Here is a 17,909-nt window from a genome sequence, read left to right as displayed (position 1 = left end):
CCACAAGCCTTCCTGTCATGGACTTAATCAGGTGGACACAGGAAGGCGGGGGCAGTCCTCACCCCACACCTCCCGCCCACCACCAAGCACGCTACTTGGGGAGTGGGGGGGGGGGGATGTTATTAAATTCCACCCAGGGTGGGTAAATGTGATTAAATCAATTTGTTCACATCAAGGACAAATGTTGAGACAGACTGTTTAAGCCAAATGGCCTGCTTCTGTACTGTAACTTCTCTGTACTTCCATATATATAGTTGAGAACATCACGGAATTTTTACAGCACAGAAGGAAGCCATTCGGTCCATCGTGTCTGCAACCACAGGACAGTAGAATTCAATTTCTGGGGTATGGTTTCTGATTTACAACAATTGTCTGTCAAATTGATAAGCAGAGGTTCTAGTCACTCCTTGGTCAATTCAGCCTTCTTTAGGCCTCCAGCATGTGCTTTTATTGAGATCAATTGATTTCAAACAAACTCATTTTGATTTCTTGCTCTTTCTTTTTAACCACACAAACAGCAGCTCTCAGGGACTTTGTGTCATTTCTCAAACAAAACTTAATCATAGATACATTAAAAACTGGAAGAATGTGCAGAAATTCCCATTAATAGAAAACAGATTTCTCCAGGATAAAATATACAAGTTTATCTAGTGGGCTAGAAAAGTTTTTTGAATGTACAATGTTTGTTTGTTCTGTTGTAATGGAGAGTCCACATTTGGGATCTTAACTCATCTTTCTCTCCACAGATGCTGCCTAACCTGCTGAGTATTTCCAGCATTTTGTTTTTCCTTTGATTTCCAGCATCTGTAGTTTTTTTATTTACTTCTGATAATTTTTCTTAGTTAATTGGTTCAGTGTTATCACAAAGGCATAAACCAGTTCATTCTGCTACAGGAAATGATTATTATTTAAATAAACAAGACAATCTAAGCCAGGATCAAAAGTTCAATTTTGAAGGTTAAAGTCAAGGAGGTAACAATTCAGGCTTTCTTACAACACTTAAAACTGTGGCAGCTGGCCTAGAATGTGGTTAATCAATTTATTTTATGTTGATTCTATCTTGAAATATCTTGATTTTGCAATATGATATTTTTTGCAATTCAATTTTTATTAGTTAAGAAAATTGTGGTAATCAGTAAGCGATCTATTAACCATCGCTTACTTGCATCTGGTCAGAATGTTTGTGTGTTACATGTAATGCAATTGAACAATTTCCAATTTATGGCGATAAGAAAATCAAAATAAGGTTTTCCATCTGATCCTTGAGAACAGTTTTGAAGTAGCTTCAAATATAGCATCTGTAAACAGATGGAATCAGTTTCACAGTTTCTGTCACTTCCAGTTTCAAAAACAGTTCTGCTTTACAGACTGAAACTGAGCAGTTCTTCATGTAGGAACACTTTTAAAAACTGATCTAAATGGTCTTTTCCATGTATGTAGCAGAATAATGTATAACTGGCAGGGATCACAGTTTTACTATTGAGGCGTCAAATTATACCATAAACCAGCTTATTCTAGATAATTAAAGTAAGAGTGCCCCATCTGTACAATCAAGTTATGAAACATCGTGTCTCCTTAGTGACAGGTGCAAATAAAATAAGCTTCAAATGAGGACAAAGAAGAATAATTCGGCAAGTAATTTCAAAGAGAAAGACAGGATTTAAGAAAATGCCTGATTAATGCTTGTTTCTATTGTGAAATAAATCTCTGCAATTTCATTTTGTTATTTCTTCCATCCATCCATTCATTTTCACACCACTTCTGTTGAGAGTCGAGGGTCGTGGTGGCAGTAAGCTGAGCAGGGCTGACCAGACTTCCCTTTGCTCAGCCACAGATTCCAGCTCCTCCTGGGGAATTCCCAGGCATTCCTAGGCAAGCCGACAGATGTAATCCTTCCAGCAAGTCCTGCGTCGGCCTCGAGGTCTCTGCCCAGTAGGCTGTGCCTGGTACAGCTCCAGCAGGAGCCTACCAGGAGGCATCTTTATCAGATGCTTTTTATATATGTTATATATATATTTTATATATTAGTTCCTCTATTGTGGAAAATTATTAGCACTTTTCACATCTTCATTCTTGATTTTTCCTTTTAGCATGAGGGTGGGATGGACATCAATAGTATTGAAAGGAACAAACAAGCTCATGAATATGGATAGTAGAGTATTACAGGAGAAAGAGATGGAAAGAGAGAGAGGGATTAAAGGCCAGAGGTGAGAAAGAAATTGCTCATCAGATGAAAAATCTTTCTATTGTCCAGGAATGCAAGATAGATGTTTGAAGAGCATTCCCATGTTTTAATCTTTTCAATCAAATTTCTAATGTGACCACAGCACTAAAGTAGCTTTGATCACTCATAATTTGCACCTTCTTTCACCTTAGCCCTGGTTGTTTCTGCAGGCTTTGACATGGTCCTCTTCTAATGCCTCTCCTCTACTGTCGAGCTTAATGCAACTGCCTTTTCTCAGTTCTCTTATCTATCTGATTTTTGCTACAGCATCTCTCCTTCCTTCAACATACATGGTATATAGAGTATTTGGCTGACTGGGTGTGGGTTGATACATGAGGTTTGTTTTGACAACATTCAAGGACAGGCCGAGTTTGTTATGCGCAGAAGTGAAGACATCAGGAGAGAGTCTTACAAATCTGGGGCAGAGTGGACAATGACACTGCAGTCATCCACAAACTGTAGATCATGTATGTCTATGTAGGTCAGTTTAGGTTTGGCACAGAGGCAACTGAGATTAGAGTTTTCCATCTAGGCGGTATTTAATACTGACAACAGAGAGCTGTTGATCTTTGAAGAGGTGAATACCCACTATGAGGTAGATTGCAAATAGTATTGGAGCTATCACACAGCCTTGCTTGACCCTGGTCTGGATTTTGAAGGCATCTGTTTCCGATCTCCCACTCAAGACAGTTGCAGTCATATTATGAAGAAGTAATCGCAGAATTGTGATGAAGTTTCTTGGACACCCAAATCTTTGGAGTGCAATCCACAGAGCCTCGTGATTTACTGAGTCAAATGCTTTGGTCAGGTTGATGCATGCAATGAAGAGTTCACAGTGTTGTTCTCAAATTTTTCCTCAGATTTTTCTTCTTCTGGAAGGTCGAAAGCCACACTGTATCTCTGGGAGGATTTCCTCAGCTATAGGAAGTAAACAATTCAGGAGAATGTGAGTCAGGATTTTCCCTGGTGTGGACAATTAGGAAATACCTCTATAATCTCTACAGCATGATTTATCTCCCTTCTTGAAGATAGTTACAATTGTCATGTTCCTGAAGTTGGAATGGGAGAGTTCTTTTCCCTCCCAAATCCATAGGATGATTATATGGAATCTTGATGTGAGCCCAACAGCTTTGAAGAACTCAGCTGGAAAACCATCAGGGCATCAAGCTTTGTTGTTTTTCATTTATTTGATTGCTTGTTGCAGCTCTCCCATCACTGGTGATAAAAAAAGCCCATGGATTCTACCACAGGATACTGGGGGATAGGCTGGAAAGTATCAGCTGTCACTGTGGATTCATGGTTGAGGAGTTGTTGAAAATGTTCTTTCCAGTATTGATCGGTGGCATTGTCATCCTTAGGAAGAGAAACACTATCCTGTGTGCGATGGGGATTTTGTCCCTTTGACCTTAGTCTATGGATGGCCCTGGTGCCTTCAAAACAGCTTTGCATGTCATGATGGTCAGTGCGTTGTTGGGTCCCTCGGGCTTTCTTTTCCCACTAGAAGACCTTTATCTTCTGGATTTATCTTTGGGTGTCAGCCTTGAGCTGTTGAAATGCTGCCTTTTGACTTGCAACCTTGCGATGTTCTGCCAGGCAATGAAAGCTGCTTGTTTTTGTTTTAGGAAAGCACATATTTCAGCACCACTTCCATTGAACCAGACCTAGTGAAAAGAATGAAAGTTGCCATAGTCCCAGAGGACCTATAGGCTGCTCCCTCATTAGAGAGAGACGATTGGTGGTGAGTTTAACCATAGGGTCACTACACCTCAGGTGAGGGGCGAGGTTGAGAAGGATGACCTCAACCTGTATTTTGAATCCGTTGGTGTCATTCTGCATCACAAACCGGCCGTACAGCCAACTGAGCTAACTGACTCTCAACCTACCTGGTGACATCAATGCTTGATTGCAATGATCTGGGCACAGGATCCTATATAGCTAACTTTATTTGATCCCACTGTTCTGGAATTGAGTCGGATGTGTGAAGATTTTCCAGATTGGTTGTGAGTTACACTAGGATTACACTCTTCGATTCAGCTGTTTTACAGCTGAGACATTGATCTTCTTTCTCTTGGACTTCTGGGCCTCGCAATGTCTTGGTGCTAGGTGGATGTTCATCACCGATTGATCCGTCCAGCAGGTATCAGACCCCCGCATGGATCGAGTGCTATGGACATCATTTAGATCTTTGACCCTAACAATGACATAACCCAGGTGGTGCCAGTGCTTTGATCTAGGATGCCTCCATGTGGTTTTGTATTTGTCCTTCTGGTGGAAGAGGGTGTTTGTTATAATGAGGCAATGCCCGAGCACACTTTATCAACAGGAGGATGCCATTTGCAGTGGCTTTTCCCACCCCATTTTTTCCAATGGTTCAGCTCCAAAAATTAGAATCATGGCCAACACTTGCATTAAAATCCCCAAGAAGGATGATTTTTCCTTTTTTGGGATGGGAGTGAGAATACATCGAAACATAGAAAATTTATGGCATGGAAAGAGGCTATTTGACCCACCGTGTTCTGGCCCAAAAAGAGCTATTCAGCCTAATTCCACTTTCCAGCTCTTTGTAGGAGGTCCTGTAGGTTACAGCACTTGTGGTGATGATTTCTGCCTCCACCATCCTGTCAGGCAGCTAATTCCGGATCCTCACCACCCTCTGAGTGAAAAGAATTATCCCCAACTTCCCTCTAATCCTTCTGCTAGTTACTTTAAATTTGTGGCCCCAGTTATTGATCTCTCTGCTGAGGAAATAGGTGCATTCTAACCACCTTATTTAGCCACCTCGTCATTTTATATATCTCAATTAAATCTCCCATCAGCCTCTACTGTTCTGAAAAAATTTCTACCTTTTTAAAATTTGTTCTTGTATCTGGGTATCGCTGGCAGGGCCAGCATTTATTGCCCATCCCTAATTACCTTTAAGAGGGTAGTGGTGAACCACCTACAATTGAATGGCTTGCTTGGGCCATTTCAGAGGGCAGTTAAAAGTCAACCAGGTTGCTGTAGGTTTGGAGTCACATGTTGGCCAGACATGGTAGTGCCCTCCCCTGAAGGACATTAGTGAACCAGATGGGTTTTTAACAAAAATCTCACAGTTTCATGATTGCTAGTAACGAGACTAGATTGTTATTCCAGATGTATTGATTAATTGGATTTAAATTCCCCCAGCTGCCATAGTGGAATTTGAACTAAAGTCTTCAAAGCATTGGTCTGGACCAGTAGATTACTTGTCCATCAGCATTGGTACTGCCCACTTTAAAAGGTGCTATATGAATGCAAGTGGGGATTATGGGTTTTATGTATATTATGCTATTCAGCAGCCTGTCTGGAAAGGAAAGTTCTACTCTATTGAACTGTTTGATACCAGTGATTCAAAAGTCACCAAAATTGAACTGTAGCTAATATATTAATAGCAACAATTTAAAATGCTCCTATATTTCGTCCTTTGCTCACTAGGCTGAGAGATTTTAAATACAGGGTGGGTACCTAAACCCATATTGCAACATACACTACGTACCTCCCATCTCATCTATTTTTGATGCGTGAAATTAAATTATTTTATGCAAGTTAATTTCACAAAGCCCAGTTTTCATCCTGAACTTTGGCTGGAACAAAGAAGAAACGCTTCCAGTGAAGATAAGGCTATTTGAGTTTGTGCTATTAATCTCCCAGCCCTGTCCCATCAGCCATTGTACTTGGAAGGATGAGTAGAACCGGATCCATTGGCTGGTACAGGAAGTGCGTCATGGTGAAAGTGCTCTATTTCTCTCAACGGTGGAGGCGAGGTGGTTGGAGATTGCGCTTGGTGGAGTCGGTTAGCGTAATCTGCCTGCATCGGTTTACAGATGCCTTGTTTTACGCAATGGTGTCATTCGGTATGTAATAAAAACGATTATCCTTCGGGAAAATACTTTATATCGTTATTTAAACGCTTGAAGCTTATGATATTAAAGTATCTATTTTCGGCTTGCAGGGTAGGAGCTCCAGGCCAAAGCCTCCAGATTCCTGGCGCACGGTTTGAACGACGAGGGGGGGGGGCAAAAACGGAAAATGCTGGAAAAACTCAGCAGGTCTAGCAGCATCCGCGGAGAGAGAGGGGAGGCGGGGGTGCTGCTTTGCCGGAGGTGACCATGTCTCCCGGCCAGACACCACGTGGAGCCTGTGCCCCAAGATGAGGGTTTGAGGGTGAGGTGAATGAGGAGTTGGTAACGGGTTATTTTAAAATGTAATTGTAAAACAGTCCGTGCTTTTGGGGGTGGGTGGGATTTATATCGGGCGCTTGATTTCCCCAAGTTGTTGCCGTTCATTGCGAGATTGTGTTTGACTGGATATGATGATTCTTTATACGTGTTAGACTTCTGATGTCGATGAAGACGGCTTGAAACTGACTCCAGTCAATACAATTTGCTCTAGTGCTCGTTTCACTTTTCGAGCGATTTTCTCTCTCCCCCCCGCCTACTCAATTTTTTTTCATCTTTTCCTTCTAGATCGTGAATTTAAAGATCTGCAGATCTAACGGGCGGGAAACGGCAGGAAGTGAAATCTCCATGAAAGGTGAATTAACACATTCAGTTGCGTGTAAATGAAGGGATGGGACAAATGTGGAAATTGAATGTTTCCCAGTGGTGGTTTGGCGGGGTGGGGTAGTTAGATGCATTGAGCAGAAGGATTTTTTTTTAAAAAGGCGATTTGAGACTGGTAGAGACCATATCAATTTCTAATAGTGGTTGAAAAGGGGAAAACACTGGAACTACTTCTGGTAAGGAGGGCTAAAACCCAACATGGCCTGGGACAAAAGGCCTGTTTCCATACCGTAATTATATACCTAGTGGTAATCTAATAAAAGCTTGAAATTGACGCCTGTAGTAAGCATAATTTAAGTAATCAGGCTCATTTGTGTGCTGTGTAGACCAATACAGCTAATTTGCATATAGTTCATTATACAATTAATTATCCAGAATACTCTGCTCTTTGCATCCTAAACTGCTAAACATATTAAGTCCTGGATTGGATAAGTGTTAACTGCTCACCCAGGTTAATCATAACACTCACTTTGTACCACCTTTCTTACTCCTGTTAAGGATTCAAAAAAAGACGACTGGAATTGCAGCTGCAATGACTCAATTAGTGTACTTGGTGCTGAAATCCGAACACTATCTTCCAGAAACACAGCATCTCAAATACAACTATCAATTTCTATAAAATTTAAGTGCCAGGTTTTATAATGTAAATTGTTTTTCTAGCTTTGTCTATATCTTTTAAAAACTTAGTATTTATTAAATACTGGATCTGTGATTTATAACAAGTGAGGTACAATTGCCAATCATGTTACTTCAGCTGTTTTAATTTAGAAATAAAACTGACCTGTTACTATGTCTTCTACAATTTTTGTCTCCTGTGAATAATGGTGACTTTTTAAAATAGTTTGACTCCCTTCAGAACTAACATGAACTCAACTGCCACAAACTCATTTCCCAATAAAGCCAGTGGGTGTTTGTGAAATTGGTTCCTCCTTTCAATTTTGAAGAATTGGACACAGGTTTGATATTTACCATGAGATCAGTGAATATTTGCAGACCTGATCAATTTACTTGAGGAATTCTGATTACATTGAACACTGCTTTACTAGGAATCTCTACATGCATAGGTGTAAGACTGAGAATAGGGATCTCAGCCCTGAACTATTAAATTTGGTACAGAAATGCATAACTGTGCATTGACCATTGGTTCTATTTCCTTTTCCAGATTTGTGTTTTAACACTTGTTCAATATTCTTACTCCTGTTTAATATCAACCCTTCCTTCAATCCCCATTCACTATTCCATATGATTGGTAGCCCATCCACCACCTTAAACATTCACATCTTCCAGTGGACAGCAATCTGTACCATCTACAAGATGCACTGCACCCAATACCTCCAAGGACAGTAGATGCATAGGAACATTGCCAGCTGCAAGTCTTCCTGGTCACACCACCCTGACTTAGGAACGTAAGTGCAAACACCATATGGGCTGCAGTGGTTCAAAGGTGATAAGGGATGGGCACTAAATGTTGGCCCAGCTGCAACACCCACATGCTGTTAAAATTTAACGAGGGCTGTTGATTTATCTCGAAAGGTTTTGGTAGGATGGCTACAGAGAATGTTTCCTCTTGGGAAGAGTACAACTCAAGGCCATCAATAGGAAGTAGTCAAGAAATCCAATAGGGAATTCAAAAAAAACTTTACCCAAGAGTAGTGAGAATGTGAAAAGGATAGATGGATTTAAGGGGAAAACTAGACAAGCGTAGAGAGAAGGGAATAGATGGTCATGACAGGTTATTAGGTGGAACATAAGCACAAGCATAGACGGGTTGGACCAAATGGCCTGTTTGTGCTACTGATTTAATGATATAGACTTGGGTACAAGGCAGAGTTTTGAAATTTTCAGTTGACAAAACTTACAAGTACAGTAAACTTCAGATAATTCTTGACATAGAACAGGTTGGTGGAATGTGCAGACATAGCAAATCAAATTCAGTGCAAAAAGGTATGAGATGGTACACTTGGTAAGCAGGATGGATGACTTACATTTATGTAACACTAATAGAATGGAACCTCCCCAGAAGCATTATGAAATGAAGTATGACAGCCACAAGGGGATATTAGGTCAGATGACCAAAAGCTTTGCCATGAACAGTTCACAGTTGAGAAAATTCATTAAATGGCGGAGTCAGTAATTAGGTGGTGCAGATTTAAGATTATTGGCAAAAGAACCAACACTGGCAGGAGAGATTTTTATGCAATGAATAAGATTTGGAATGCACCAGCTGATTTGGTGGTGGATACAGATACAATAGTAGCCTTCAAAGAGAAATGGTTAAGAACTTAGGGAAAATTCTTCTAAGGTGATGGAAATGTGTGGGCTGAACGGTAACAATATAGACCAGAGTGAAGTGCTGCCCATTAGTTAAAAATAGGTGATCATGTACATTGGTGACAGTGCCATTTCAAGCAACCTTCCATGAATGCCTGAAATACCATAGCTAATGTTGATGCTGAAAGATCCAGGAGTTTTAGTAAATTCTCAACCACTGCAGAATAGACAATGTTCAACATGCCCCACTACTGCAAAACAATGAATGGAATTTCAAATTATGTAGCCACAATAGTCAGGTGTGAGTCAGAAAAAACATCTTCAGCGTACAATGTGAAATTCTGGTCACCGAAATACAGGGGAGATATTCACAGGCCAGAAATAACGTAGCTAGCCACTAATGTCAGACAAGAAGCATGACTTTTTAGCTTTGTAAGGTGGTGACTGAGCAGTGATCTGATTGAGGTGTATAAGATGGTAAGGATAAGGTACATCTGGAAAATTATTTCAAACTAAATTGCATGGGATAGTTTCAAATTTGTAAAAGGTAAATTTAATATCATTAGGAAGATTGTCACATAGAAGGGATTTCTGGATAGAGTAATGTAAGTGAAAACTCTAGAATTATTTAACAATTGAAAGAAAGCTACAGGGTCGTTGTGAAGTAAGATAACCAAATGGCCTTTCCTCATCTATAATTATTTTGTGAGCATCGTCATTTTGTTTCAAATTATTCCATCATTTATATAAATGTACTTTAATAGTGTATGCCTCTACTTCAAAACAACTTTGTTTGATTTTTCTCTTTTTGATCTGGTCTGTTTACCCCTCCTACCTCCCGAAATAACTGGCCAATGCTCAATCCTCAGACTCAATGGTTGAACAATCAAGGGAGCAGCCGATATCCATGAAACAATGCCGTAGCGTGTGAAGCTACCATCATCAGGAAATGAGAATATTGGGATCAAAAACAGATGGGGAGTTCAGCACTGGGAATAGCTAAACTACCCCATTCTGCAGATTAAGGTAGTACACATAGCCAGACTGTAAATAATTCCGAAACAAAAACAGAATTACCTGGAAAAACTCAGCAGGACTGGCAGCATCGGCAGAGAAGAAAAGAGTTGACGTTTCGAGTCCTCATGACCCTTCAACAGAACTGATTGAATGTTAGAAGAGGGGTGAAATATAAGCTGGTTTAAGTTGGGGGGGGGCCGGGGGGTGGGGAGAGAGAAATGGGCTGAGGGGGTGGTGTGGTTATAGGGACAAGCAAGCAGTGATAGGTGCAGATAATCAAAAGATGTCTCAGACAATGGAACAAAGAAGTGTCGAAGGTGCTGATATTATCTAAACAAATGTGCTAATTAAGAATGGATGGCAGGGCGTGATTATCTGCTCCTATCACTGCTTGCTTGTCCCTACAACCACACCACCCACCTCAACTTCTCTTCCCACCCCCCCCCAACCTTAAACCAGCTTATATTTCATCCCTCTTCTAACATTCAATCAGTTCTGTTGAAAGGTCATGAGGACTCGAAACGTCAACTCTTCTTCTCCACCGATGCTGCCAGACCTGCTGAGTTTTTCCAGGTAATTCTGTTATTGTTTTGGATTTCCAGCATCCACAGTTTTTGTTTTTATGTCAATAATTCCAAGTTGTAATGGCCACTTCTTTTGGCCCAAGTGTAATTGGAATACTAATTAGCTTGGTATAGTTGTTGCAAAAATAACAAACCACACAGGTTGCTAGACTGAAGAATTTATTAAATAAAACATAGCAAGCCAGTCCTTCACAATGTTAATTTGATTACGTGAAGTACAATATGACAATTTATAAGAATCTTTATTTAATTCTGATTATGTATAGTGCATTTTAGTCCATGGACTCAATTCATTATTGCACACTTAATTCAGGTCATACAAAGGGCCTGACTACAACAAGACATGCAAAGATTTCTTTTCGGCAGGCAAATATTGCCCATGAAAAGTAAGTAGAGGAAAGCAAGAACGTGGGTTAAGACTGGAATGCTGTCAAATTGTTTTGTGGCCATCGCATCCCTTGTATTAGATTGAAACAAAATACAATATTGTACCTACAGGCCTAAATTAAAACAAATGTATAAAATTAAAAATACAACTTTATACACATCTTAAAATATATTACTTAGCTTTAATTAAACATTCTGCAAATGGTCATCAACTTTCTCGTGAAACTTCATCTTGAAATACGATTTAAATCCTTCACACTGTAGTCTTCAATTATCTATGTGCAATTCATGTAGTGAATGGCAATTTACACACAAGTTGAATGTCTGCTGTAGGGAAACTTATGGCTCAAGAAATTATAATAACCATGAGCATAGTGGCACTGAAGCACAAGTAACATTGAAACATTACATACAGAACAAAGGCTCAGAATGCCACAATGAGAAAACCTGGTTTTAAAAAAACTGGCATTTTGAGTTGGCCTACATGACAGATTTCCTTCTGCAACATTTTTATACCTTTGCCTTCGTTCATTTAGAAAAATGTTACCAGGATTCTTCAGCATAGTTTTAATAGTTATTTCCAATTTTAAAAAAATGTAAAGCTTTTAATAAGAACCCATAAAAGTTTTGACAAAAGGAGTTTGAAAAGAGTGCCTTCTCCACTACAGAAGCAAGAGCCTTACATCATTTGCTCATATTTTGCAAACTACACCACTTTTAAAAGTAGATCCATTAGTTATATTTGTGATTGGCCAATTACTGAACTTCAGTGAAGAACACATTTTCCAAGCCCTAACAATACTATAAAAGTGGTTGTGGGTTTAAAAAAAAACTAATTTCACAAGAAATGGAACAAGTGGTCTGATATTAATTAACCTGCTCTTGTATTTGAAAATTCTGACTCAATTTACATTTGAGGGACTTGTCTCTGTTGAGATGTTTCTAACATGCATTAGAATGATTGTGAGGGAGAAAAAAAACCCTATCAGAACTAAGTGCCTTGCTCTTAAATATATCTACCCACAATTATGTAGAGCACTCTGAACTATATCATCTAAGGATTAAGTTTGTGATATCACTGCCAGGTTACAGAAATGTAATCTGCAGTAGATTACAGCACTGCTCCATACATTATAACATTTTTAAGGAATTGTAGCACTTTTTATAAATCATGAATGTAAAACTTGAAAAATATACTTTTATATTATATATCACAGTGGTTGTCACATAATCCTATAATTTCCTCTTGCACAGACATCATGCAAAAGTGGATTATTTTATGAGTTGGTTGCTTATGATTTGATCATGTGAATTAATAGGGAGGTGTCAAAGAGTTGAACAAAGTATTTTGTGTAGCTAAATTGCTCCTGAATTGGGCAAAAGGGATGTGTCAGTTTATAATATGCAGTAAAAATGTAAGTTGTACAAAGTAACTTACTACACAATCTATAAATTACAGTCCAGATAAGGGGACAATATTGATCTTGCTCTCAGATGCAAAGTTACCAGACTTGTGTGCAGACTGTCAGCAGAACCCATTAGTCAATAAAAGAGAATGCAGTTGCAAGTACACTTCTAATGATAAATCACCACAAAGCAATGAGCTGCAAGTATCCAAGAGCAACTTATATAAAATTAGCAATTATAGACCAGCTTTGTCATTTTAGTGATGTATTGTACTGTACTTTATAAATACTCAGACCCAACAAGGCAATCATGCATCAATTCTGCAGCTGCATCAAGGTTGTCTTAGGTAACCATACAATTACATGTATTTGGAAATCTTCTCTCAGACCTATGAGAACCTGATTAAACTGAAGCATTTCTCGGCAAACAAGTCATTTACAATTTCAATTATATATAGTCTCTTAATATACGTCTGGGCTTTTATTTTCTTGGAATGGCCTAGGTGACAAATGGTTATAACAATATTAGCTGTTAACAATATACAGAAAGAGAGACATACACTCAGCAAACTGCACATACTGAGTACAACAAATTGCAAGTATTCCTGGAAAGGATAGTGGCACGAATGGTCCAAAAGACAGATGGTACAGCTGAAAGCACATGAACAGCAACGTCATAATACTGTAAACATAAAACTTTCGTACGTCACAGTCGTTCAGCAACTTCTGGTGTCTCCTTTGAAGGCCACACTGTGGATGAACGTGGATCCATGGCGGAATGCATTATTGGAACGTACACATCATCCATATTTGGCATAACAAAAATTTTCTGCAAAATTCAATAAGAAATTAAACTTTGGTTGTTCAATTTATTTGAAAAGTACAAGGTAGCCAGTTTTCAAATTCTTTTAAAGCTCCAATGACCATCGCAGTGCTATGTATATTATTTGAAAGTATCCAAGGTCACCTCAATGAGAAGCGTTTGCAGTCTGCATTAAGTTATTACAAACAAAATGGTCATGAATTGAACTGTTATTGTTAGAAGTCGAACATTTACAACTTGTCAAGAATGTAAGAAACCATAGTTTAAAAAAACATTCCAGCTATTCTTCCACAATTCGTACTGAGTGAATACCACCAAATTACGTAAAAAAATAACCAGTAAAGAACAGGTGAAGCTCAACCATTAGATTTAGTGCAGCACTCCGAAATAAAACCTATACTTCTGGATGGAAATCTGCAGCATCTCAACTAAATTACAAAATATTCCGGTGTAAGTATACATGTCATGTTTCAACATTAAAGAAAATGTTCTGTGATGTAAATGGGCATAGCTAACAATACTTTCCAAGTAAAAGTACTTCCTTGTGTAGTTAGGAAGAAGGTGCCACCAATCACTATCAATTGAGGAGAAATTTGGCTTTTCTACTTTTTGTTTGGTAGATTACAGGGAAACTTCTAAGTTGCAGTTGAAAATCAGAATATAGTCAGCCTGATGGTAAAAGCAATAGGTCTATGGTGAAACTAGTGAGCTCTGTTGTCATAGCTACGTGGTTTGGGTTGGACCTATGTCTACTTTAATAAATATTCATTGAATTTGTTTGCCTATTACAGCTTTTTGAAAGAACACAAGACAGCTCGCATTTTATTTCCATGGGGAGGGGAAGAAATTGGGGAACAGTTCAATGAAAACAAAAATAGCAAAGCTTATGAAAACTTTTTACAAGTCTTTTTAAGACATTAATTTTCTCCCAGCCCTTTATGCAGGGTTCCCTCTAGTGCCTTGCTTAAGAGCTCATTATTAATGTGAGCCTTAAGTGTCACATTTTAAGAATAAGAGTTATTTACTAGAAGTTGTGATCGGACTTGGAAAAAAAAATCTTTTATTTAAATTTTTTAGATTAACACCACACTTTAGGAAAGATGTGAGGATCCTTAAGAGGGTGCAAAGGAGATTTACCAGAAAGGGTCAGTGACGAGGGAATTCAGCTGCAAGGTTAGGTTGGAAAAACTGGGGTTGTTGCCCTTGGAACAAAGGACATTGGAGAGGAGATTTAATTCAGGTGTACAAGATTATGACAGGTTTAGGTAGGGCAGACAAAGAAAATCTGTTCCCATTAGCTGACTGTACAGGGAGTAGGGGACACAGATTTAAGGTTTTGGGCAAGAGATACAGGGAGTGAGGGGAAGAACATTTTTACGCAACGAGTGGTAATGACCTGGAAGTTGCTGCCTACAAGGATGGTGGAAGCAGGGACGATGAATGGTTTCAAAAGGAAACTGGATGGGCACTTGAAGGAAATAAATTTGTAGGGCAATGGGGATAGAGCAGGGAAATGGGGTTGACTTTATTGCTCTACAAAGATTGGCATGGGCTTGATAGGCTGAATGGCCTCATCCTGTATTGTTATGACTAATGGGAGAATACAGAAGGGAGGTGGAACAGTAAGAAGCATGGAATCACAGTGAAGTTTTCAGGAATGCTAAATAAATTTCTTACCTGGAACTCTTGTTCAAGTTTCTTTTCTATCCAGTCAGTTACATGTGCAATAGTGACTTCACGCTCACCCAATTTGGGACGAGCTTTTAACTCCAAGTGTGGCGGCGTTCGGAAACCATACCTTTGAACATGAATTACAAATCTCATCAGTCAACTTCAGCAACTTTAAAGCAAAATAATAAACCAGCTAATGCATTGATCAGCATTTTCAGAAATCCAGAGAAGTAATAGGACACAATAACGATTAGCATAAAGAAGATGCACTTTAGCTAATATACTGATAAGGCTCAAGTTAACAGGCACTTCGTTTGCAAGCTTATCATGATTGATATAAAAAAAAGTTCAAACTTCGAGCATTACCAGGTACAATCCCTCTTGGTGCTGGCAACTGCATCCCTGCCAATGCTGTCTTCCTCCCCATGGTACCAGTATCTGCACTCCTCCTCCCCCCAACCTGACATCGGTATCCGCACTCCTCCTCCCCCCACCTGGCGTCGGTATCTGCTCTCCTCCCCCCACCACCTGGTGTGGGTATCCACATTCCTCCCCCCACCACCTGGCGCCGGTATCCACACTCCTTCTCCCCCGACTTGGTGCTGGCACCCGCAATCCTCCCCACAGTGCCAACATCTTCAACCCTCCTCCCACGATATCTGCACTATTTTTTATTCATTTACAGGATGTGGGCGTCGCTGGCTAGGCTAGCATTTATTGCCCATCCCCAATTGCCCTTGAGAAGGTGGTGAGGAGCTGCCTTCTTGAACCACTGCAGTCCATGTGGTGTAGGTACACTCACAGTGCTGTTAGGGAGGGACTTACAGGATTTTGACCCAGCGACAGTGAAGGAATGGGTGATATATTTCCAAGTCAGGATGGTGAGTGGCTTTGAAGGGAACTTCCCAGTGGCGATGTTCCCATCTATCTGCTGCCCTTGTCCTTTTAGATGGTAGTGGTGGTGGGTTTGCAAGGTGCTGCCAAAGGACCCTTGGTGAGTTCCTGCAGTGCATCTTGTAGATGGCACACTGCTGCCATTGTTCCTCTGTGTTGGAGGGAGTTTGTGCAAGGGGTGCCAATCTAGCAAGCTGCTTTATCCTGGATGGTGTCAAGCTTCTTCAGTGTTGTTGGAGCTCATCCAGGCAAGTGGAGAGTATGCCATCACACTGACCTGTGTCTTGTAGATGGGAGACAAGCTCTGGGGAGTCAGGTCTGGCCTGCTCTTGCAGCCACAGTATTTACATGGCTATTCCAGTTCAGCTTCTGGTCAATGGTAACCCCCAGGGTGTTGGTAGTGGGGGATTCAGTAATGGTAATGCCATTGAATGTCAAGGGGCGATGGTTAGATTCTCTCTTGTTGTAAATGGTCATTGTCTGGCGCAAATGTTATTTGCCACTTGTCAGTCCAAGCCCAGATATTGTCCAGGTCTTGCTGGATTTGGACATACAAACAAGGAGCTGGAGTAAACCATTCAGCCCCTCGAGCCTGCTACGCCATTTAATATGATCATGGCTAATCTGATAGTAACCTCAAATCTGTATCCCACCTATCCCTGATAACCTATCACCCCCTTGCTTATCAAGAATCTATCCATCTCTGCCTTAAAAATATTCAGACTCTGCTTCCACCACCTTTTCAGGAAGAGTTCCAAAGATTCACGACCCTCAAAAAAATGTGCCTTATCTCTGCTTTAAATGGGCGACCCCTTATTTTTAAATAGTGACCCTAGTTCTAGATTTTTCCACAAGAGGAAACACCTTTTCCACATTCACCCTGTCAAGACCCCTAGGATCTTATATGTTTCAATCAAGTCATCTCTTATTCTTCTAAACTCCAACAGATACAAGCCTAGTCTGTGCAACCATTCCTCATAAGACAACCCAACCATTACAGGTATTGGTCTGGTAAACCTTTGAACGGCTTCCCACATATTTACATCCTTCCTTAAAAAAGATGACCAATATTGTACACACTACTCCAGATGTGGTCTCACTTGTGCCCTGTACAACTGGAGCATAACCTCCCTACTTTTATATTCAATTCCCCTCACAATAAATGACAACATTCTATTAGCTTTCCTAATTACTTGCTTCATTTGCATAATAGCCTTTTGTGATTTGCTAGGACACCCAGAACTTTCTGCACCTCAGAGCTCTGCAATCTCTCATCATTTAGATAATATGCTTCTCTTTCATTCCTCCTGCCAAAATGGACAATTTCACATTTTCTCACATTATATTCCATTTGTCAGATCTTTGCCTACTCACTTAACCTATCTATATCTGTTTGTAGCCTCCTTATGTCCCCTTCACAACTTACTTTCCTACTTATTTTTGTGTCATCAGCAAATTTGGCAACCATCCCTTCAATCCATTCGTCCAAGTCATTTATATACACATGGACTGCTTCAGTATCTGAAGAGTCGTGAATGGTGAACATTGTGCATTCATCAGCGAACATCCCTACCTCTGACCTTATGAAAGGACAGCCATTGAAAAAGCAGATGAAGATGGTTGGGCCAAGGACACTACCCTGAGGAACTCCTGTAGTGATGCCCTGGAACTGAGATGATTGACCTCCAACAACCACAACCATCTTTCTTTGTTCTAGGTATGACTCCAAGTAGCAAAGAGTTTTCTCCCCGATTCCCATTGACTCCAGTTTTTCTATGGTTCCTTGATGCCACACTCGGTCAAATGCTGCTTTGATATCAAGAGCAGTCACTCTGACATCACCTCTGGAGTTCAGCTCTTTTGTCCATGTTTGAACCAAGGCTGTAATGAGGTCAGAAGCTGAGTGACCCTGGTGGAACTTAAATTACACTTCAGTGAGCAAGTTATTGCTAAGCAAGTGCCGTTTGATAGCACCGTTGATAACCCCCTCCATCACTTTACTGATAAAGAGTAGACTGATGGGGTGATAATTTACCTGGTTGGATTTGTCCT

General features: G+C 40.1%; 1 protein-coding gene and 1 long non-coding RNA gene across 7 annotated transcripts in view; one reads left to right on the top strand and one right to left on the bottom strand.

The window, feature by feature from the left end:
* Positions 1-5,936: 5,936 nt before the first annotated feature.
* Positions 5,937-7,594, top strand: LOC121293859. Its single transcript, XR_005946614.1, has 3 exons — positions 5,937-6,096; positions 6,709-6,775; positions 7,303-7,594. It is a non-coding gene; the product is annotated as an uncharacterized LOC121293859 (long non-coding RNA).
* Positions 7,595-10,818: 3,224 nt separating this feature from the next.
* The window catches only part of tex2 (testis expressed 2), a 124,086-nt gene continuing 116,995 nt past the window's right edge, over positions 10,819-17,909 (bottom strand). For all 6 annotated transcript variants that reach the window (XM_041217008.1, XM_041217006.1, XM_041217009.1 and 3 more), the window contains 2 exons: positions 14,970-15,090; positions 10,819-13,298 (listed from right to left, as the gene is read on the bottom strand). In XM_041217008.1, coding sequence (XP_041072942.1) covers positions 13,176-13,298; positions 14,970-15,090 — 244 coding nt within the window. In that variant the 3' untranslated portion in view covers positions 10,819-13,175. The remainder of the gene's footprint in view (positions 13,299-14,969; positions 15,091-17,909) is intronic.

This window comes from Carcharodon carcharias, chromosome 22 (assembly GCF_017639515.1).
Source record: "Carcharodon carcharias isolate sCarCar2 chromosome 22, sCarCar2.pri, whole genome shotgun sequence".
Taxonomy (NCBI): Eukaryota; Metazoa; Chordata; class Chondrichthyes; order Lamniformes; family Lamnidae; genus Carcharodon; species Carcharodon carcharias.
This window is presented reverse-complemented; position numbering and strand designations above follow the sequence as displayed.